Source organism: Lipotes vexillifer, unplaced genomic scaffold, assembly GCF_000442215.2.
Source record: "Lipotes vexillifer unplaced genomic scaffold, Lipotes_vexillifer_v1.1 scaffold740, whole genome shotgun sequence".
Lineage (NCBI taxonomy): Eukaryota > Metazoa > Chordata > Mammalia > Artiodactyla > Lipotidae > Lipotes > Lipotes vexillifer.
In genome coordinates, this window is record NW_006778610.1 from 2,153,938 (window position 1) to 2,177,014 (window position 23,077).

Genomic DNA, 23,077 nt, shown 5'->3' on the forward strand with positions numbered 1-23,077 from the left:
TCTTTCCCCCCTCCTCTTTGGTTTTGTTTTTTTGTTTTGTGGTAGTCTGACCCTTGGTTATCATTACAGAACTATGGAGGTGCAATGAGACCCCCACTGAATGCTTTAGGTGGCCCTGGAATGCCTGGAATGAACATGTAAGCAAAATGCTATATTATCCTGTAAAGTGTTCTCTTTTCTGTCTTCTAAAGTCACACCAATTTGTAACACAATTTAAGCTCAATTTCTCTGTAGTATAAAATGAAACTGTAGTATAAATGAACTGAACATGAGCTGTAGCATTTGCTTCATTTTCACAACATACTCTCCATGTTTTTCTTCCTTCCCTTGCAACCCATAATTTTTTTCCATTTTCAAATGCCACAAATGTCAACTTTTAGCCTGATTTTCATGTTTATCATAAAAATGAGTCTTTTATAAATAAGCACATAATATTTATGTCGTCCATACAAAAGTATGAAGAGATGATGACGCCAGGACCATGACTTGACTTTACAGTAGACGATGGAATATCGTTCATTTTAACACATATAACGTGATTCCTATGAGTTTTAAATTCTTATAAATATATATATATGTCTTTACTTTTGCTTTGTTGGGACCATTGTTAACCCAGGAAGAAGTCTCTCTGGTAGTTTCTTCTTTGTTAAAGAACTTTCCATAGTATACTTTCTTTTGAAAATTCAAAATATACTTAGGGAGTAAACTAACAGTTTTTTTTTGTTGTTTTTTTTACTGAAAGGGCCTTTCAAGCCCAAAGAGAGTAGTTGCTTCTATCAGCCAATATAATGCAATTTGTTAAGGAATTTTAATTTATTTTTCATTATCTTACTAGCCCTCAAAGTTCCATATACACCCAGAACTTGTGAATGACTTTCATTAATTGATTAGAGGATCCAATTCCATGATGTAGCCTAAAGAAAATTTATCAGAAATAATGAAAGAGCTCTATATAGGGTTCTGGGTAGTCTCCTCTAATATATTTCCCATTAGTCCATGTTTTGGTTACTTCCCTATCAAATTAAACAACTCTGCCATCATTTAATAGCATTGAATATATACTGAGGTGAGCTCTTTTGATGTACATAGGGATTTGTTTAAGTTTCTGGAACCATTTTCATGGAAAGCAGTTTTGCCTAAAATAGAAAATAGGTTAATAGGTGGATACCAGCCAGGCTCAAAACTAACAGAACAAGGGGAAAAAGTAGGTCAAATTTTCCTATCATGTCTTCTTACTTTTAAAGTAAAAATGGATAGACATGAAGTCTGACTTTTCTTAAATTCCTCAAAGGTTTAGGCTTATTAATGGTTTCTACAAAAAGGAGTGATATCTTGTGCTTATATCAAAAGCTGAAACTCTTAACAATAGGATTTAGATACACATAAAATTTACCTACCTAAGATTCTGACTTTAAAATGGAATGCCTTTTAAAGAATAATTTTGAATACTATGTATAGATGTAAGGAGTATACATTTTGAATGCTATGATCAACCCAAAATTCTCTTTAAATGTTAAGAGTGTATCTAATATCATTTTGTAGTGATGTGGTCGACTTTAGATCAACGCAGTTTTGCTAGTATAAAGGAAAGTTATTCTCATGTGACTATTGAGAGACTCAAATAGCTGTTTAAAATTGTCTCATTCCTTTCTCACATACATTTAAACAGATACATAAGGGTACATTTAATTCCCTAGACTATGGAGACTAAAAGTATGGCTGAAGGGCTTCCCTGGTGGCGCAGTGGTTGAGAGTCCGCCTGCCGATGCAGGGGACGCGGGTTCGTGCCCCGGGCCGGGAGGATCCCACATGCCGTGGAGCGGCTGGGCCCGTGAGCCATGGCCGCTGAGCCTGCGCGTCCGGAGCCTGTGCTCCGCAACGGGAGAGGCCACAACAGTGAGAGGCCCGTGTACCGCAAAAAAAACAAAACAAAAGGGTATGGCTGAAAATTTCAAATGATATTTTTTGTTCATATTTGGGTTTCTCATTTAAATATACCCAGATATTTTAAAATATTTTTATTACATAATATTTTACTATTTATATAATATCTGGTTTTTAAAGAGCCTTTAAGCTTTACAGACTCAAACTTCCATTATTTGTTACTGTTGACTGTTATTTGGAGTCTTATACCATTTTCAGTTTTCTATAAATTAGGATTCAAGGACAATGAAATCACAAATATTTCCCTCTAACAGGGAAAGTTCTGAAGTATGGAAGGTCCAACCAGAGAGACTCATTCTCTTATTGATATTGGCCCCAAGAAAGCAAAAGTGAATTTAATAATAAAACATATTATTGTCTCCATTGTACTCAATAAATTTTATTGAAATTCACTTCATAATTCATTATTGTTAAAACAAACTAAATCTTACTGTATTATGGCAAGTAAGTATTTCTAACTGGAATTATGGCTCCCTTCATGTCACTGTTTTACATGTTGGCTAACTTAAAAATTAAAGGAAAAGGCATTAGAATAGTGTTACCTTAGGCTGTGTTTTTAAGAGTCTAAGATATTTGTGTGTTGGGATCAGGAGGGATCTACTGGAGGATCATATCTGGATGAGGTTTCTTTAGCTCGTCACTTTTTATTATTTGACACCAAAGTATAATGACAGTAAAGAATACCAAACCCCGGTCATTAAAGTAACTAAATACCACAGTCTGTAACTGCAGCTTTCTCTCTTATATTGACACCAAACCATTTGGGACAAAATTCTGATAATTTTGTTGTCAAAAAAGTATTGGTGACCTCTAAAGAAAATAGTTATTCTGATATGATTTTTACATTTCCATGCTCCAAACTCAGGATAAATCATATGTAGTGTCACCTAAAATTAAAATAAGAGTATACTTTTAATGTTTATATAACTAGTATTATATATTTAGAAAAAAAATTTAATATCAATTTCAGTAGTTTAAAGTAGAATTTACAAACAACAGCCACAATGTAAATGTTTTCAAATGCATTATAGATTATTTTTTAAAGAAAACTATATTTCTAAATAAACTACATTTTTACAAATTTCAAAAGAGTGTAGGATTCAGTATTAAAATAGTTCTAATTCAACTTTGTATACCTTGCTATTTTATAGAAACTAAGAGGACAAATAATTTCAAAGGATCTAGACTTTCTTGTTCTAAATCACATCCTATAGAATTATAAAGTTTGTATGGTTATTATCTCGAAATGACTGAATTATAGAAAAAAAGAGAATTTTTCTCTTTGGTAGTCATGGTTGCTTTGATTTAATCATATCCATACACCCTTACCAAAAATTAAAGACTTCTTTTAAATTTCATTTTTCTCTTTATTTTTAAATGAGGCTAACCTGATTCTACTTCAAACTATACTTATGTAGAAATGTACATTCAAAATAATGCCTGTGTTATAGTTTGTAGATTACTCTCTTGATAATACTGATGGCCCTCAAAAGGAGTAGGAATTACCGCACTTAAGAAGTTGTTCTAATAGAACTACTCACTACTATAACCCTCACTTTATTTAGCGGTATTTGCAAAACTGAAAATGTTTTCAAACACAATGGTAATGGTGGGGGAAATTTAGCTTATTCAAATGAATTAACATTTAACCCATTACATTAAAATGTAATTTAATATGAAATACATGGTGATCTGAGATTAGATTAGTATTTGTCAAACAATTGAACTGCATAAAAGGTACTATATGGTTCTTAGAATAAATTTAACATTTAACTTCATCTTATTTAATTTGTATTTATTTACTTCAGTAAAATGTTTAATTATTTTAACATTTAGTTTAGCACATTAATTTAACATTAAACAAATTTTTAACTAACAAAATCATTTTATATTTAATATCTCATTCATACAGTCCTTGTTTAAACATAATATTTCAAAATATGAGATTGTCTGCATGTTGTTGCATACAAATTTTTGCCATGATTTGGATATATAGTATATTTTTATGTTGTTTTAAGATAAATATTTTCCAGTTTCTTTACTGTGTTTTATTTAACGTCAAACAAGTCAAGTGTTTTACTTGATCAGCATATATCCTATGCTTTAACCTCAGTTTCTGTCCATTAAGACACTGAATACTTTATGTAAAATCACCTTTCCAAAGTGTTCCAGTAACTAATTGTAAAGTCGTCATCATTAACCTAGAGAGGAACTATTTCCAGAGACAATACACCTGCCCCTCACCTTCTCCCTATGCATGATACTTTGACCAAGTCCATTCTGGTCAAAAGGGGACTTGCACTTGGGCATCCTAATAGAGCCTAAGGACACAATTTTTCATGCCCTTCCCTGCTGTTTACATTCCTGGTGAATCCCAAAATAACACCCAGAACAGTTCTAAATATTCCCAGCAAACATGGGTAATATAACTAACTTGGACAGCCTCTATCTAACATTTAGAACTTTAGGTTTAAGGTCGCTAGAATAAGAATCAGGGGACTTTTTTTTAAATTAAAAAATGTCACAGTGTTTTCATTGAGATTAGAGGGAAAAGGGGAATTTTGAGTGCCTCTAATTAGAGAAGACCTGCTGACAGTAGTCTATTTTTTATCAGGCAGTATATATTCAGGTACACTTAATACTAAAAAGCAAATGGACAAGAGATGTTTTTAATTTAATTAGGCATGAATTTTGTTTTAAAAGCTTTATGTCCTTTTAAGCTATAGAATAGGGAACATTCTCCCTTACCCTAACATGAAGTAATATACTGACATACATTAGCATAGATTACCTCCTATTTTTCCCCAAGATTTACTCTGGCCACTATCTTGAACTCCAATTATGAAAACAAGAAATGTGTTTCCCTTGTTTAATAGTAACCAAATCATCACTAGCACTGAAATATAGATTGATATATAGATGTATAAAGTAACATGATATTCTATGCAATTTTTTGAAGAGGAGGCAAATTTAGGTACCTACTATGTACATTTATTCATTTGTAGCTTAAGAGCAATCATTTTATGTATAATGATATTTTACAAAAAATTTCATTTTCATTTTGAATGATACATGCAGCACGTATTATTGTCATAATTATCTTTTATATTTACCTCATAATTAGTGATAAAGCTGTTTAAAACAGCTGTAAAACAGTGAAAGCTGTTTGGGGGAATGAAAAAAGTTTTGGATTTTAGAAATAAAAAAGCTGTGAAAATATAAAGAGTAATTTCAGTGCTGGACTAGAACTGCATGGTAACTGAATTATAAATGTTTGTATTTTATGATGTTATTGCTTACTGTGAAACATTCAGAGCATCAGTTAAAATTTCATTTGTCATTTTGTCTTACAGGGGTCCTGGTGGTGGTAGACCTTGGCCAAACCCAACAAATGCCAACTCAGTGAGTATACGTATTTTTTTCATTTTCTTTGCACTTTGTAGCATTTAACAACAAAAATCTGTTGCTTTTGAAAGCCCTGCAATTGGTTATATTAACCTTTTTTTTTAAGAAATCATTCAAAAAATAAATTTTTATATGTTTTTAGAAAACTATGTATAACTTTTGAAATTATGTGATTTTTTTCACTTCAAGGTCTAATGTAAACATGGATTCTATGTAGATTACCAGGCCCTCAAAAATAGAGGAGTAGTGTGATTTAAGGATACTCTACGGTAGCCTACATTTATCATGAAATTTATTTATTGTATAATGAATTCACCTTCTAAAATAACTATAATAATTACTAAGTTGCCAAATAAAATTAATCTCAGTTATTATTATTATATTTGCTGTTCTGGTTATACCTATTTGCTCTCTCACTGCCCCGAGAAGGAAGTACACATTTACTTACCTTGTGCCTGTGGGCTAAACTGCCATCCTTACACTTGGATCTATGTATCTGACATCATGGGAATTTTCCTTACAAGTTTTGTGGCCATGATTTGACTGCGTTAATATTTTTGTCTCTTATTAATGTCACAAATATAGGCACAGTTTAAAAATTAAGCTTTCAATCTTAAAATTAATATTGATATGATTTTAAATTTAATGATCCTGGAGATTTTTTTCTTGACTTTTGAAACCTTGAGTTCTTCAATCTGTGAGAGAGCTCTGCTCTGTACATTTGTGTAGTATGTGCACTGCACAAAGATGCCTGAGTCTAGGGAGTCAGAAGGAGGCTGAAATATAGCTGTTTTCCACTTGTGAAGTCTATGGATTATCTGCCCAGAAGGGATGCCTTTTGCTAATATGCAGAGGTACCTTCACTGACTAGCAGTGGCCTTAATGCTAAATAAACATGAAACTGATTCAATGTTTAATGTTAATTTAAACTTAAAGAAAACTTAAAGTGAGGTGTGGGTGGTATAGAAAGAATCATCCTAAATCCATTGCTATTCTAAAGCAGAAATCACTTTCTTCTCAATTAAGTAACTCATATTTTTAGAGAAAACGTTTACTTTATATTATCTGCCTATCTCTTAGTTTCAATAGCTATGACAGTTGCTAATTAAATAATATTGTTTGCGGTGGAGAGAGTGATGTTGCTGCTTCCATTTGGGTCTTCAGTTCACTATTTAAGTTCAACAAATCTTCTAAGATACCATTTTACCTGATTATGTTGTAATATGACTATCTTTTCTCCTCCAAATTTCTTTTAGTCTGCTTATATGCTTTTGACTAGTTCACATTTCTATTTGCCTCTTGTTATATATGCCTTTCAAATTTCAAGATTTCACTTTAAAAAGGCATCTAACTAGCAGCTCAAGATACTTTCTTTGAACTCCCCATTAAAATACCCATAAAGGTGCAGAAAAACAATTTTTTAATAACAGTGAAAACTCTGCAAATCTTCTTATTGTCAGAATCTGGAAAGAATTTCTATTATCTACATGTCTGATGAAACTGGGTTAAAAAGCACAATCGACGACCCACCTTAACTAGTAAGCCTTCCTGCCTAGAAGCAAGAGGACCCTCTCTCCTTCGTCACTGCCAGCTCAGCCAGCCATACCCTCCACTGCCCACCTCCTTTTGAACGCTTATCTGGAGATACTATCCTCCAAAAGCCACTAAGGAAGGTGGGCAGGATATGATGCTAAAGGTGGTGCATTGCACCTAGCGGGTATGTTATCCAAGTGAAGAGTATTAGATAGAGGCAGAGATGAGGAGAGAGTTATGCTTTCTGATCATTTTTAGTTTTTACATACCTAAACAACTCTTGGGGATTTCACGGAGCCGAGCACGTGAATAGGAGAATGTACTGTATCAGGGCAGCAGCTCTGCATTATTTTAGACCCTGAGAAACACTAGGCATTAGGGAAGGAGCTGAACTGTTCAAACTACTGAACAACCACTGTGAAATGGGCATTTGGCCAGCACACATGTAGGCACGTAATCAAGTTGAAAGCAGTCCCTTCTGTTAATATATACCACATATGGGTACACTTCCCCCCAAAGAATTTGAATAGGGAAAAGTTGTGAAGGAACACCTATACTTTTCTCTTTGGAAAAAGAAAGGAGTCATCATCCTGAGCACAGAAAGGAAAACCATTCCTCTGAATATGATAGATTATGAGAAGAAAAAAACTAAAGACAACTGATGACTTTCTAGCAAAAACATAAGGCTTACATGAAACAAAGCAAAAGTATTAAAGAGAGATTCTTTTCCCCTAAACACCATTGATTATGTTGTAGTGACAATTTATCTGTATTATTTTGAATTCCAAGTTCTTTGGACTTTTTGTCCGTATTTAAAATTACAAATACTTTTCATTTTCATCTGGCTCCTCAGAGCAGCACATTAAAGTGGCTGGTTGTTTTGTTTTTGCTGTTTCCAAATATGTTTTATATACTTTTTTTCTTTTAAATACTTTGTGTTTCCTAAAAACAAGGACATCTTTCATAACCATAGTATAAGGATCAAAATTTTAAAATTAATATTGATGTAATCCATTTTCAAAGCTGTAAACCTTATTTTGATTTCACCAGTTGCCCCAAAAATATCCTTTGTAACAAAAGAAAATCCCAGTTCACTTGCTGCACTCATCTGTCATGTCTCTTTGTCTCCTTTAACCTGGAACAGGCCCCTTAACTTTTGTCTTTCGTAAACTTGGAGTTTTGTTGACTGCAAGCCAGTTATTTTGTAGAATGTCCCATAAGTTGGTCTTGGCTGATGCTTCCTCATGATTAGATTCATGTTATATATATTTGGCAGGAATCCACAGAAGTAATTTTGTGTTTTGCTCAGTGCATCATTTCAGGGGGCATATGATGGTGATTTATCTATTACTTGTGATGTTAACTTTGATCACTTAGTTAGATGATGCTTGTTAGGTTTCTCCTAGCTTGTTAAATTACTATTTCTCCCTTTGTAATTTTCAACCTGTGAAGACATACTTTGACACTACCATAAAGATCGTACTTTAATCTGCTACTTTTAGTATCCATTGATGAATCTTGCCTGAATCGTTTTTTTGCTATGTTGGTTGCCAAATGTCTATTTTCTAATTCTGTCTTTCCTTCTCCACTTATTAGATGACTTTCTACTATAAGAGATTTTCTTTCTTCTCCAATCATTCATGTAATCCAGTGTACTCGTGGATTCTTACCTTGTCCAATAGGTTTTTTTAATACTAAAATCATTTCAGATTTGTCCAGTTAAAACCCTTTCAGGTTGGATCATTTGTCCTTTTGACATGACCCCATTATTCTTTGAGCATTTTGTTTTTTGGGTTTTTTTTTTTTGTTTTTTTTTTTTTTGCGGTATGTGGGCCTCTCACTGTTGTGGCCTCTCCCTCTCCGGACGCGCAGGCTCAGCGGCCATGGCTCACGGGCCCAGCCGCTCCGCGGCACGTGGGATCTTCCCCGACCGGGGCACAAACCCGTGTCCCCTGCATCGGCAGGCAGACTCTCAACCACTGCGCCACCAGGGAAGCCCTCTTTGAGCATTTTGAAGCTCATATTTTCCCAGCCTTAGCCTTGGAAACAGCCATTTTTTAAGGGTCCCTGGTTCCTTTTAGTGGAGAGTGGTATTTAGAACCCATTGGAGTGATCTAGCTTCTAACCCTCTCAACCAACAGAACTAGGATACAGATGTATGTATATACACACACCCACACACATCTGTATCTTTCTGTATCTCTACATATTAAAACCATGAGTGCACACTGCAGCACTATTTATAATAGCCAAGACATGGAAGCAACCTAAATGGTCCATCAACAGATGAATGGATAAAAGAAGATGTGGTACATATATATAATGGAATATTACTCAGCCATAAAAAAGAATGAAATAATGCCATTTGCAGCAACATGGATGGACCTAGAGATTATCATACTAAGTGAAGTAAGTCAGACAAAGACAAATATCACATGATATAACTCATATGTGGAATCTGATTTTTTAAAAATAATACAAATGAACTTATTTACAAACAGAAACAGACTCACGGATATCGAAAACAAACTTATGGTTACCAAAGGGGAAACGTGGAGGGGAGGGATAAATCAGGAGCTTGGGATTAAAATATACACACTACTATATATAAAATGGATAATCAACAAGGATCTACTGTATAGCACAGGGAACTCTACTCAATATTCTGTGATAACCTGTATCAGAAAAGAATCTGAAAAAGAATGAATCTATGTATATGTATAACTGAATCACTTTGCTGTACACCTGAAACTAACACAACACTGTAAATCAACTGTAATCCAATAAAATTTTTTAAAAACCCCGTGAGTGCACACTGGTGCTTCAACTTCAATTCAGTACAACAGAGTTCACTCTAGACTTTCTGCTTTCCAGGTTTATACTTCACTTCTCTGAAAGTGAGAAATCTACCAACCGTTATCCACAATACATTTATTTATCTGCTTAATCTTTATCTTTACATAGTTTTGTCATATACAAGTGTTTTGATCAAAAATGTTTTTGGCACTGTTTTGCATGGCAGCAGGAGAAACATTTTTAAGGACAAATTTATGTTTTTAATTCAAAATAAGAGTATGATTTTTTACTTTTAACTTCCTTCACTCTGAGCATTACAGTACTGGCCTCAGATTCTTACTTGGAAGCTTATTTACAAGTCTACCAACCATTTTTTTCTTTTTTATGTTTTTCACAAAGAACTGTGCATTTGGGTTGAACTATAAAGCAAGTTCTAATCATTAAGTAGCAAGCACTTTTATCAAAAATATCTTAATTAGCTTTGTCTGTAGACACTTTTGATTACAAGGTATAGAAAACTAACCAAACTAGGCTCATATTGAAAGAGAATATTACTGGATCATGTATCTGAAAAGTGCAGATATAAATTTGCTTTGGGGTACATTTGGTTCCAAGTATTCAAATAACATCATCAGACCCTGCCTCTATTCATTGCTTACCTTTGTTCCACTCATCTGGCAAGAAGGCCCTGTGAAGCACCAGATTTATATCCTCACAGCTCCCTGTTGAGTACAAAAGAGTGCAACTCTATCAGTTAAGCACAGGTATTGGGAATAACTAACTGAACTGGATTCACTTAGCTTGGGTACATAGACTCATTCATGAGCCAGTTATGTACAATGCTCTATCGGCCAGGCCTAGGTCACACACCCACTTCCTGAGCCCCACCAGAGCCACATGGAAAAATAAGGGAGGTATGGTTCAAAGAGAATTCAAGGAATTGTTGGCAAAAGAGGGGATAGGCAGAAAGAACAAACATTCAGTATAGCATTGTATTCATCAACTCACTAGCTGGACAGATAGAAGAGAAAAACCCTTTAAGGAAAAATGAGGATCTACTACAATGATTAAGCCTAAGAGAAATACAAACATTTTACTCCAAATAGGCTCTGCCCTGTACAAACAGATGCTCATTTTTTTAAAAGAGCGTTACAAAATAATAGAATATTTTCAACTTTACACTGACACAGATAATGTTCCCCTTGCGATTTCTGGTGAACTGAATTTCAGTGCTTTTAAGGTAGCTTTGAAATTCACAGTTGACGAAAGCTACTTAGCTAATCATTTTTTTAACGAAGCCAAAAAGCTTCCAGTTATTCTGCTGTTCCCCCTACCACGGCACCAGTCATGGATATTAGGAGTCAGAATATTTCAGAATATTTGGATTGTTGTCACAGCTCATGAATTTTCTGTCTAGCTTAACCAGACAATACATATGGCCCTTAATTTTATCATCTGTCAAATAAGAGATTCATGTTCTATGATTCTGATCTTCTACCTCTCTGTCTTCTGCATCTGCATTTTCATCTTTCATTTCATATTAATGGTTATTTTGTGTAGCATATGGGAGAGGGGTGGAGGGAGGAGATTAATTACATTAGGAAGAATCTGGCCACTGGAGGTGGAGAAAGGCCTGGACAAAAGTAAAGAGAAAGGGAAATGCAGGCAATGTGTGAGAAAAAATTATTAGATTCTTAGTGGCTGGGAACATAGATTTGAAAGGCAAAGCTGGAAAAAGAAAAATGGGACCATGATGTGTTCAGGGCTCTGAATGCTGAGAAATCTGTAATTATCATCTATGTGGAACAGAGCTGTGTTTTAGGAAGATAGTATATAAAATGGATACATAGGGAAACAATATTAGGAGAGTATAGTAACAGACCTTATAAAATGTTGTCAGAGCCTAAGGTAAAAGCAGTGGAGAAAGGATGGCTGAGATAAATGTCTTACATAGAATCAAAAATACCTGGTGACTTGTTGGATTTGAGGATAAAGAAAGTGAAGAAGTTGAAGGTGATTTCAAGTCTTTGAACATATAACAATGTGTTATAATTTAAACCTATAACCTTCAACCTCTGCGGAGTCCTCACTGATGTGTGACCAGCAATTTTTTTTAACTCTTTAGTCGCCTGCCTTTCCTGCACTTCTTATCTTTGGCCCCTTCTCTATTAGCTAAACTTGTCTCGTATTTTATAGAGGAAAAAAAACGAAACACCATTAGACTCAAATTTCTTCAAATTCTACCCTTACCTCCAATATTATGAGACCTTTAATCGTTTTTCTTTCCGCTTGTCTTAGAAATGTTCTTCTCAACGCTAACTGTTTTATCTGTTCTCTTTATTCCATGTCTTGATGTCTCTACGTATCTTGCTCATTCATTTTCTAAAGGAGTTTTCATCAATCCCTTTCCATTGGCTGGAACTTTCCCTAACACTGTGCCAATGAACAAAATCCCAAGACAACCTTAAAACCCCCAGTCTTTCACTCCTCTAGAGTTGGGAGGGGGCAACTGATAGAAAACTTCTCTCAACCCTTCCTCAGTCTCAAACCACCATCCAGTGTCTCTCACACGTTGAATCCCTCACCACCATTCTCCTGGCCAGTGAATTCCTTGATCCTCTTTTCCGTTTCATTACTATGTGGTAGTGCAGTGCCTGAAATATAACAGGTGATGGACGAAGATTGATTGAATTGACTTCTCAACCGTTTCAATTCCCTTGAAAAGTACTATTCTGAAGGTTACTAGTGACCTTCTACTTACCAACCAAAAATAATGACTTATTTTCTGTCCTCATCATACCTGACCTTTGAAATATTTGATACCTTGGTTTTGTTTAAATGTCTCTTCATTTCTTTTCCTCATTTAAATAATTTTTTTTCCATATTTGTACTAGCATATTCCTTTTTATTATTTATTCTTAGGTGTGTCACAGAAAGGTTGAAAGACTTGAGCCTGACAGAGCTCAAAAACAAGCCCAGTTTAGGCATTTCCTAGCCAAGCTGCCCCTACTCCTCGCTTCTTGAAAGTCTAACTTGCTTGACTTTTTATATTTTCTCCTGATTTTCCTCCAGTCACATTATCCATCCTTTCTTAACTAGTAACGTTCTTTAATTCCAATCTTGGGCTTTTTTTTTTCATTTTAACATTTTCAACTGTCACTAAACCTAATCAAATCCTAGATTAAAGTCTCGGCCCAGCACAAAATGGAAATTTATTCAATTGAAGCTTTATCTCTAGTCCTGAACTCAAATGAATTCTAGACCTCTGTTTCCAAATATCTGTTAGTGCTATTAGTGTCTATTAGTGCTTTCCAATACAACATGTCAGGTGTTCCCCAAACTTGTCCCCCACTTCCTAAATTCCCTATATATAAATTAGTAGCACCATCATCCACCCAGTCAGCAAGTTGGAAACCTCAGAATCACCTTAACTTCTCCCTTCCCTTGTCCACCACACCCAGTTTGTCATCAAGCCCTGCGGAGTCCATCTGTGAAAAGTCTGTCAAATTCTCTTACTCCTACTTATCTTAATCAGCCCTGCCTAGAACACTTTTTACCATCTCTTGCCTAGACTTTTTGCAATGGTCTCCTAAATTGCATCCATGTTCCATAATGCCTCTAGAGTTATCTTACTAAAACATAAACTTGAACATGTCTCTCTAAAGCCTGTGACTCCCTATTTCCAACAGCATAAATTCAGTCTAACCATATAGCCTCACCATTTACCACAATCCCCTATACATCCCACACTGCAGCAACTGTGTAAAATTACATATACCATTTCCCTAGTAAACTGTGTACTTTCACATTTCTTTTTCAAATGCTGATCCTTCTGTCTTTCTAGTGGACCCCCACCCTCTCTAAGTCCTAGCAGCCCAGCTCAAATACGTCTTCTATACCCACACAGTACTTCTACCTACATTGTCCTATTTTGTTTCTCAGGCTAGGCTGGCAGATGCTGATGTAATTTACAAGAATGCAGGTTCCATAAAGTGCTAGAGGAAGGAGCCCAAATCCTCCTTTCTCTTAATGAGGGCAACAAAGACTATGAGGTAGAAACAGTGAGTGTAAGCCAAAATTAAAGAGGAATTGTGATGGGATAAGATTCTGATTGGAATATAGAATGTTATTTGTGAGTGCCATGAGGAGCAAGAAAAATGTCAGTTAGGAAAGTTGTTTAGATCTCTGTGCAAAACCTTTTAGGATGTATTCGTGCTCAGAAATGGAAAAGGGGGGTATATTGGAAAGGAAAGGAAAGGCAGTGAGTGTAAATTCCAAAGATCTAAAGAGTGGTTAGATCATATCTTGAAGTTGCTTAAGGATGACGGTAGGCAATAGAAGCAGAAGAACATGAACCAGGTGCTAAAGCTGTAAGGAGATGAAAACTGGAGCCAACAGATAAATTGGTGATTTGGAGAGGGCAGGTGCACATGTTTAAAATAATAAGCAGAGGATGGATAGTAGATCATGAACTGCAGAGGACCCTAGAGAGCAAAGCTATATTCATTCACCAAGTCGAGTAAATGTCTACTGCCATAGGGATCCGCATACTCATAGAAGTGATTGTTATCACTAGTGATACTGGACACTCCGGTAACGGCCACCTGCAGTGCTGAGTTCCCCGTAGGTGGACCAACCAGAGGCACAGACACCTGTGGTCTGTGCTTAAGGCAAAGCAAGGACACCAAACAATGAGGAGAGAGCTTTCAAATAACTCAATATTAAAATCAAAGGAAAACCATAACTTTGTTGTATTTCTTTCTGCTTACTTTATTATTTCATGTTATTCATGTTTAATTATCAGGAAGGAGTTGGGGTGGAGGGAACATTTAGATACAGGCATTATAATCTTTTCACCACTCTTAAGGTCCTATTTTGGCCCTGGCTGTCCTACTCCAAGAAGACAGTAATTTACTGGCTTTTTTCAGAATAAGGCAAAAATATCTCTTCTGGATGTGCAGAAGGATGTAAGCTAGTGAGCTTGTGTGAAAAAAGAATATTTGGATTTAACTTCTCTATTAATATCCACAGTTAAGGGGTTATTTTTAAATATATGTTTTCCAGTTTTCATTTCTTAAATTATCATAGCAATGTCGTATTAATACCTTCTAATCTCTAGAAAAGAGCTTAGTTAGGAGCTTGATTTGAAGGAAAAGAGGGAGTATGTTACCCATATCTGATCCCCACAAATTAGTAGTCTTCAGAGACTTACATTAACAAAATCTTTTGCATTCATTATATTGTTTTCTAGAAGCTAATTAGAAAGGAAAGGGGGAGAAAATGAGGTTTATATATCAAATATTGACTACTGCATGAATATAGTAGCCTGAAACCTGTCTTTAAAAAAAATAATGTATCCCAGAATGCACATAAATTAGAAATTGCATCTGTAAGGGCTACTAATTTGAAAAATTCTGGTTTCTGGTTTTTAGCTGCACAAATATATATCTTTTTAATTACAAAATAAGTGTCATTGTATCAAGCAGTGAGTACAACTGCCCTGAAATCAATATAACTTGAAGCTGTAATTCTATCTAAATTTCTCTTGACTAAAATCCTCTCTTTTTTGTAAATCAAGATAATTCTGCATTTTATTCAGTTTTCTAGCACTCAGACATATATAAATGCCTTTATCCTTTGTGATAAATTTTAAACCTTGACAAAAGTTAGAAAATAGATTCATTTTAGGTCAGTCTCCATACTGCCACATGAATCAAAATATGTATATTTTTTGTCCTGTTCATGTTCCAGATACCATACTCCTCAGCATCTCCTGGGAATTATGTAGTAAGTACATTTGGGTTTGTTTGCTCATAAGAATTGATGTTATGTTCTATTTGGGCAATGAAATAGTTGTCCAGATGTTAAGAAGAGCCCCTGTGTGTTGGCCAAGAAATGAACATCTGATTTGTATTGAGTTGTTTCGTCTGCCAACCTCAGTGTTGATGTTCATTAGTGAAACAGTTATCAATCTGGCCAAAATTGCCCTGAGTACTGTGTTTTACTTCAGCATATGTTTCTGTCAACCACTGCAAGACACTGTCCAATCATGAAGAAAGCCATCCCAGTTATGTAATGATATGCTTGAATTTGCAGTTCTTCAGAATAACCTACACTCCCTCCCCACCCCACTTGCCATACACAAAGTCTAAGAAGACATTAAACTTTCTCCCAATCACAAAGAGAATTAGATAGCAGAATAATGACTAGTAATTTGGGGGAGGAGGGCTAGTTTTATTTTATTTTATTATTATTCTTTTTTTTTGCGGTACGCGGGCCTCTCACTGTTGTGGCCTCTCCCATAGCGGAGCACAGGATCCGGACGCGTAGGCCCAACGGCCATGGCTCACGCGGCACGTGGGATCCTCCCAGACCGGGGCACGAACCCGTGTCCCCTGCATCGGCAGGCGGACTCTCAACTACTGCGCCACCAGGGAAGCCCGGAGGGCTAGTTTTAATTCTTAGAAACCGAGACCACTTACTCTTCTTCTTATCACTTAGTACATGTTAAAAGTTTCCAATTATTTACATTTGTCAAATTAGCAGGTTTTACATGACCTCTTGAACTTGCAAATGACCTTTTAACCATCATCACATTATAATCCTTGCTGTATCTCAAGGCCATCATAAAAGATAATTTGTTTATAATATTTAGAGGGAAATGCCTAACAGAGTAGCAAGGGTAAAACGGTAAAAAGAAAAATCTTTCCTAAAGAACTTTTCAGAGGTGGTGGTTAAGCAGAGTAGGAAAAAAGGAGTACTTAGGAAGAAGATCAACGCGCATTTTACCCTCCATGGAAACAGTGTTCTGTGAGCATAGCGAAAAGCACACGCTGTTTTGGACCTGTGAACTTAGTGCTCAGTATTCCTTTAAGCTATGCAAGCTAAGCAAGTCTAACTTTTTGCACAATCTCTATGAAAGTAAAAAAGTTTGAGTAAGGCTTCCCTGGTGGCGCAGTGGTTGAGAGTCCGCCTGCCGATGCAGGGGACGTGGGTTCGTGCCCCGGTCCAGGAAGATCCCACATGCCGCGGAGCAGCTGGGCCTGTGAGCCATGGCCACTGAGCCTGCGCGTCCGGCGCCTGTGCTCCGCAACAGGAGAGGCCACAACAGGGCAAAAGTTTGAGTAAAACCTATTTTTTCTTAAAGTCAATTAAAAATAAGCTTGATATATATAGTTTTATGAAATTACAGACTTGATTGAAAGTAAATTTAAGCTGTTTAATAAATAGCAATACATATATTATTTGAAATAATTAGTGGGCTATGTCTGTGCACTCCAAACGAAGCAAAAATTTAGCCACTTAATAGTTAATCTGACTACTGTAAGTCTGAACATTCTAAAACTCATTGCCTGAATTATCCATTTTGGTTGCATGAAATAACTGAATTAATTTGAGTCACCTAACATCCATTTCAAACTGATTGTGTACCTACAGCCTTAGAAACCCTCACATCAGTCAGCATTACCTCTCATTTCTAGGTGATGTGATAGCTGAAGGTACAGTGCATCAGAAGTGTTGCAGTTGATGCTGGCAGAAGAAACAGCATCAATGTATTTTTTTAAACATATGAATATCTTTTGATTTTCAGTTGCCTATAAAAACCAGTGATACAAAATGTAAGAAAATTACAGTAAGCTAAATCACAGATACACATGAATGATTTCTATTGTATGGGATTTGTAAAGGCCTTATTAAATGGTTTCTCCTTAACCTCCTTATACCTGATGTCATTAAGCCATGAATCATAAATCAGCGTTACAGGCTCATTGTTTTTGGAAACTTGTCAAAACAATCTCAACATATTTAAGCTAAATTATATTTTGCATAACATTGAAATGAGTGTGCATTCAAAGAAAATAAATTTTGGAGAAAATGTATTTCCTCTGCTGTTTTCAAACTGGATTATTATAAAGTCTAACTTCTGTTTTTCCTTATATTGTTTAATACCATGCCTTATTTTTACTGAAATTTTGTGTAATTATTTAGGGTCCTCCAGGAGGTGGAGGGCCACCAGGAACACCCATCATGCCTAGTCCAGCAGGTATTGTAATCGAACTAGCCACGTGGGCATTTGATTCTTAGAGTAAAATCACAAAATACAGAAATTGTTATGAAAGAAAGTTAGTAGTATTCTTTACCTCATTGGTGGTTTCACAAGTTGAGTAGAGGTAGCAAGTAGGAAGAAATAGTGTTCTTAAGTAACTATTGTCCAGTTACTTTAAGCATTTAGAAAACTCCTGTTGTGTACATAATAGATTTAATCAGAATGAAAACTGTGTTGATCTGTATGAATTGCCCAATAATTTATCTGACTAAAAGTTTGCTTGAGACTGTGGAAAAGATCCAAACCTCACAACTTAAGAAAAATTCTGCATAAGTAACACATGAAATACATGGATCCATTAGGTTTAATACAGCAAATCAGACCCACCATATCTAGCATCTAAGATAGATGTGGACGTGCTCACAATATCATTTATCCTACACGTCTATAGGTATTTATTAGTTAGCTAACCCACTATGTAGTGGGGAAAGTTTTTTAACCTTTTAAACCATAATACTTTAATATTCCTGGAATCATGTAGTTATTTTAAATATCTCTTTCCTTTGAGACTTTAATACAAACTATTAAATGTGTCTTGAGGCCTCTGATGGTAGCACAGCCCTCCTAGAAAGCTCCTGGCAACATGTAGCAAGAGCCATGAAAAAGCTCATACCACGTGACACTATAATCCTACTACTAGAAATGATTGGAGGTACAATCCAAGAATCATGTAGAATGATGCTCATTTGTTATAGCCAGTAGCAAAATAATAGAAACAACCTTCATGCCTAATCCAATTTTAGTGATATTCTTAAATTAATGTTTTATGGACTAAAACGTAGCCATTAAAAGTATTATCAAAGAAATAAGTGTTCATGATTTAATACAATATGATCACAGTGTTATTTTAAAATATATTACCCTGAAATCTGGGACTTCCCTGATGGTCCAGTGGTTAAGACTCCGTGCTTCCACTGTAGAGAGCATGGGTTTGATCCCTGGTTTGGGAACTGAGATCCCGGAAGCCGCACGGCATGGCCAAAAAAACTAAAATATATTACCCTGAAATCTAAAAAGTAGATAACAAAGAAATAGACTAAGACTTTGTCAGTTTTAACTTCTGGGTAATGAAATATGTGGGAAATTTTTATAATTAGAAAAAATTTTTTATTATGTTGCACTGTTAAATTCGTATGTTCTTACGAATTTGTTGAAATCTAAGATACACAGAAGTGTGAAATTAAATATCATTAATCATACCAATCAATATTTTTAAGTTTTGAATCTTTAATTTAGAAAAAGCATAAATTTGATGATTAATTCAAAATTTTACTTTGCCTCACTAACTCTTTGGAATATATCATAAATATTTCATGGATCTCTGTCCTCAGAACATCTTCAGTGAAGTGAAACAAAATTCATTGAAGATAGAAGTATATGAATTGAACATCTTGGCCACATTTGCAATCCTTTTGGTGAAGTTAAGGTTTAATTTATGAAGGTAGCATGTGATTAAATAAATACTTCACTACATACTCAAAGTTTTTGGAGTAACACTAAACTTTTCAGGTGATAAGTAATCTGATCACTTCTTCCTTTCAAGCCAGAAATTGCCACCAGTATATCTTGCTAGCTTTTCTGCCTATTCTTTTATGTACTCATCCTTTATCACAGTCAGTCCTCTAATATGAAGCCAATATCCCCCACTCTCCAAAAAATGGGTGCCAGAATATCTATTGTAAAGTTTTTTTGTATATAAAAATAAATCAGACATTTTCTAAAAAATACCAACCTTATTCACTCAATGTTTTTTCATTTCAGATGCAGTTATATTTGATTGGTCTTAAAAGCAATAAAGTTTTCTTTCTGCATATTTTTAAATATACAGCCCATTTTCCTTTCAAATTAATTGCTAAAATTAGTAAGTAAAACTAGTAAGGCTAATAAAGGTGAAAAACCATTTGAAGGTTTCCTATGTTTAAAAAACAATTCCACCTTTTCTGAAAGATACATTTTTATGGGATAGAGTTTATGCCATGAATTGAATCTAAGTTAGTAGATATTTATTACTTATAGTACACAACATGAGTAAGATATGGTCCCTTTCCTCCTCTCAAAGAAATTATAACCTAGTTTGAAGCAGGAGGGAAAAATAAGACAAAATATTAACTATAATGCAAAGCAGAATTCAGTGGTAGAGGAGCACTCACATACTTTTAAGTATCAGGGGAAAACTTCATGGAAGAGGTAGCACTGGCAATGGGCCTTGAATAGTGAGAGTATAATTTCAGTAAGCAGAGATTGTGTAGAGAAGATGCTCAGAGGAAGAAAGAACAAAAATAAGGTGATGGAAAAGGATGATTATATGCAAGAAAGAACAAGTAGCCTGGGTTGACAGGAGTATAGTGTACATAAGGATGTAAAAATAGTTAAGGCCACAAAAGTAGATTAGGAGCTTACTTAGTATAAACAAACAGGTCAACCAGAGGTGGGCATTTCAACTTTCTCAACAATATGATGTATTAATCTAGAAATAAAAAATAATATTTAGGTTTATGGATCACTGTTTACAAACAAAGTATAAATGGCATCTAACCTACTCTAAAATAATAAATTAATGTCTAATAGTCACAAAACAAGAGGAAAAGTAATTGCCCATTTCTCACTCTGTGGTTATTGCCATGAGGAAGCAAATAAGTTTTATCTTCTGCCTTGAATCAGTACAAAACATTTGAAAAACATCTTTTTCAAAATAGAGGCCTGCAACATTATATTTAAGAGAACTATATAATTGTGGAAAAATAGAAACACATTTTATAATTGATAGTTCCTAAATATAAAAGATTAAGCCTTTCACTCTAGGCTATACATTATAAACACATATACTCAGAGACTTAATTAGGACTAGCTAATAGACATGAAATGTAAAATGTTACATATATTTATGTGGATATACAGTACAGTTATTTTTATTATAATGAATCAAAAATAAAATGAATGAAAAGATTTTTATCAAAAGTTGTACTAGTGGAAGCTGGCTTTTACTTCAAGCAAGAGAATTTTCATTCCAGTTGTATAGTCTCGTTCTAATATCTTTCTGTGGGAACTAAGCCAGGATATTCCACCAGCTTTTACTAATTATTAGCTAAATAAACTATTTTTTAAATTGGTCTATAAGAAGCCTAAGGAAATAATAAGTAAAAAGCTACTAAATCTGAATTTTAAGAGATTTCCGTTACGTGTATACATATCAATTGCTTAGAGAAATCAAAAGAGATCATGTTTTTTAAAGAAGAAAAAATTTACAGTAACTCTTTAGACTTTTAAAGTAATATTCCTTTTGATCTGAATTATTCAAGTGATTATTCCTAATATATTAGGTAGATATTCCTAATTTACAACCTCAGAATGATAATTTTTGGGTCAGAAAATGACTTACAGATATTTGTTTCTGAACATTAGTAATGACTATTTCGAGTGCTGTAGCTATAAATATGCATAAGTGTCCAGATCATCTTTGATTATTACTTTGTGATGACTTGGGCGTAGATTATAATGAAAGATATTAATTCAGTAATATTTTGTTTCAGACTCAACCAACTCTGGAGACAACATGTATACTTTAATGAATGCAGTACCTCCTGGACCTAACAGGCCTAATGTAACTATGCATTTTTTAAAATTTTTGGAATGTATTTGAAGACTCAAACTCTAAGTACATTCCTTTTCCTTGATACTGTTTAAGCTTTATATTTTATTATACAGGATCTTACTGGATATCAAAAAATCAAATTCTATGTTCTGGGTTGGAAAAAAACATAATATATAACATACATAACAAGAGATTTCATATCAATATAATTATGTAAATGTAAAACAGAACTTAATTATAAAATGTTGATATGTAGCCTTATTTTATCTCAAATACCTAATAATTAATATTGACTATTTGAAAGTGACAGTTAATATGTAATCATATGTTCACCTCATTTTACACGTCACTAATTTCTTCAGGTGGTTGTTTTTTTTTTCCTGATAAACTTAAAACTAAATTAGGAAGTTGAATATGCCTGTTTTTCTTTAAATTTTTGAAATCTGGAGTTTAAATATAGAACTGAAGCAGTTCTACAGAAAGAATTTGAGTGTACTTAATAAAGCATAGGTCATGATTTTTCCATGAACGCGTACAGAAAAATGATATCTATAAGACTACATATTAACAAAAAATATAAGAAAATACAGTTAATACATATATATATATGAATAAAAGGTAGCTCAAATTTAAGAAAAATCAAAACACATATAAAGAATTTCCAAAAGTATACCAAAAACTGGGGATGAAATATTATAATTGAGCTTCCTAGCAAAGGGAAACTTTAAATTGTCCAGTATGTTATGGTACTTGAAATATGGCTAGTCCAGACTGAGATGTGCTGCAGGTATGAAACACACCCTGGATTTTGAGGACTTAATATGAAAAGATATATAAAATAGCTCATTAAAATTTTATACTGACGATTTTGATTGATAATTTTGCTTATATAAATAAATAAAATTATTTAAATTAACCACCTGTTTCATTTTACTTTTTAAACATGGCTGCTAATAAATCTAAATTTATTTACGTAGTTCACATTTGAACCTTACATATTATTTCTGTTTAGCAGCAGCACTGCCTTCAGTTACCAGTATTCCCTTTGTATAATCAAATAAATTCTTTTTCAGGAAAAAGAATTTTCTTTCAGTAATGTCTAAAAGGTGTTTTCACAGAGATTTTAAAGAACACTGAATATGATCATGAACAATGTTCATTTTAGAAATGCAGCACAAATGTAGAAAAGCTCTTCATACTGCAATTTCAGATCTTAAAACTTGATATTTGAAAGGGAGGGAATAAGGGAGGAAACCAAGAGCATATGGTACTGAAGACATTTCTGCAGACAGCTAAACTGATATCATCCAAGTGTGTTCCATTCTGGTTCTCTTACTTGTTACAGAGATAAGAGATTCAAGAGAAGCAGAAGCTGAATATGTCACTCTTCCAAATGTCATTCATTTCAGCCAGAGGTAGTCAAAGCAAATGCCTGCTGAGGGCTAGGACTGCAGTATTATGTGCTTCAAGTATAATACCTATAGTCTTAGTGTTGTTTAAAGCGCAGTGGGGGCCGGATAAAAGGACCAAACCAAGGAGGTTCACAGGCTGTTCACAGGCCTCACCGGCACCAGTTTCTCAGCCCAGATCTAAACTATGCTTTTGAAAAAACCTGAAAAACAGCAGTAAGTTCAAAGTTAATTTCTTTGACCTCTCATTAGAGGCATGCATATTCCAAGTTGTTTACTGAAAAAAAAAAA

General features: G+C 34.5%; 1 protein-coding gene across 6 annotated transcripts in view; it reads left to right on the forward strand.

Annotated features, from left to right (window-relative positions):
- The window catches only part of SSBP2 (single stranded DNA binding protein 2), a 308,775-nt gene that overhangs the window by 267,928 nt on the left and 17,770 nt on the right, over positions 1-23,077 (forward strand). For 4 of the 6 annotated variants that reach the window (XM_007451713.1, XM_007451714.1, XM_007451717.1 and 1 more), the window contains 5 exons: positions 70-137; positions 5,298-5,346; positions 15,430-15,465; positions 17,668-17,722; positions 21,316-21,386. In XM_007451713.1, the coding sequence (XP_007451775.1) occupies positions 70-137; positions 5,298-5,346; positions 15,430-15,465; positions 17,668-17,722; positions 21,316-21,386 (279 nt within the window). Of the gene's footprint in view, positions 1-45; positions 138-5,297; positions 5,347-15,429; positions 15,466-17,667; positions 17,723-21,315; positions 21,387-23,077 lie in introns of all 6 variants that reach the window. The other 2 variants (XM_007451715.1, XM_007451712.1) reach the window with 1 other exon arrangement.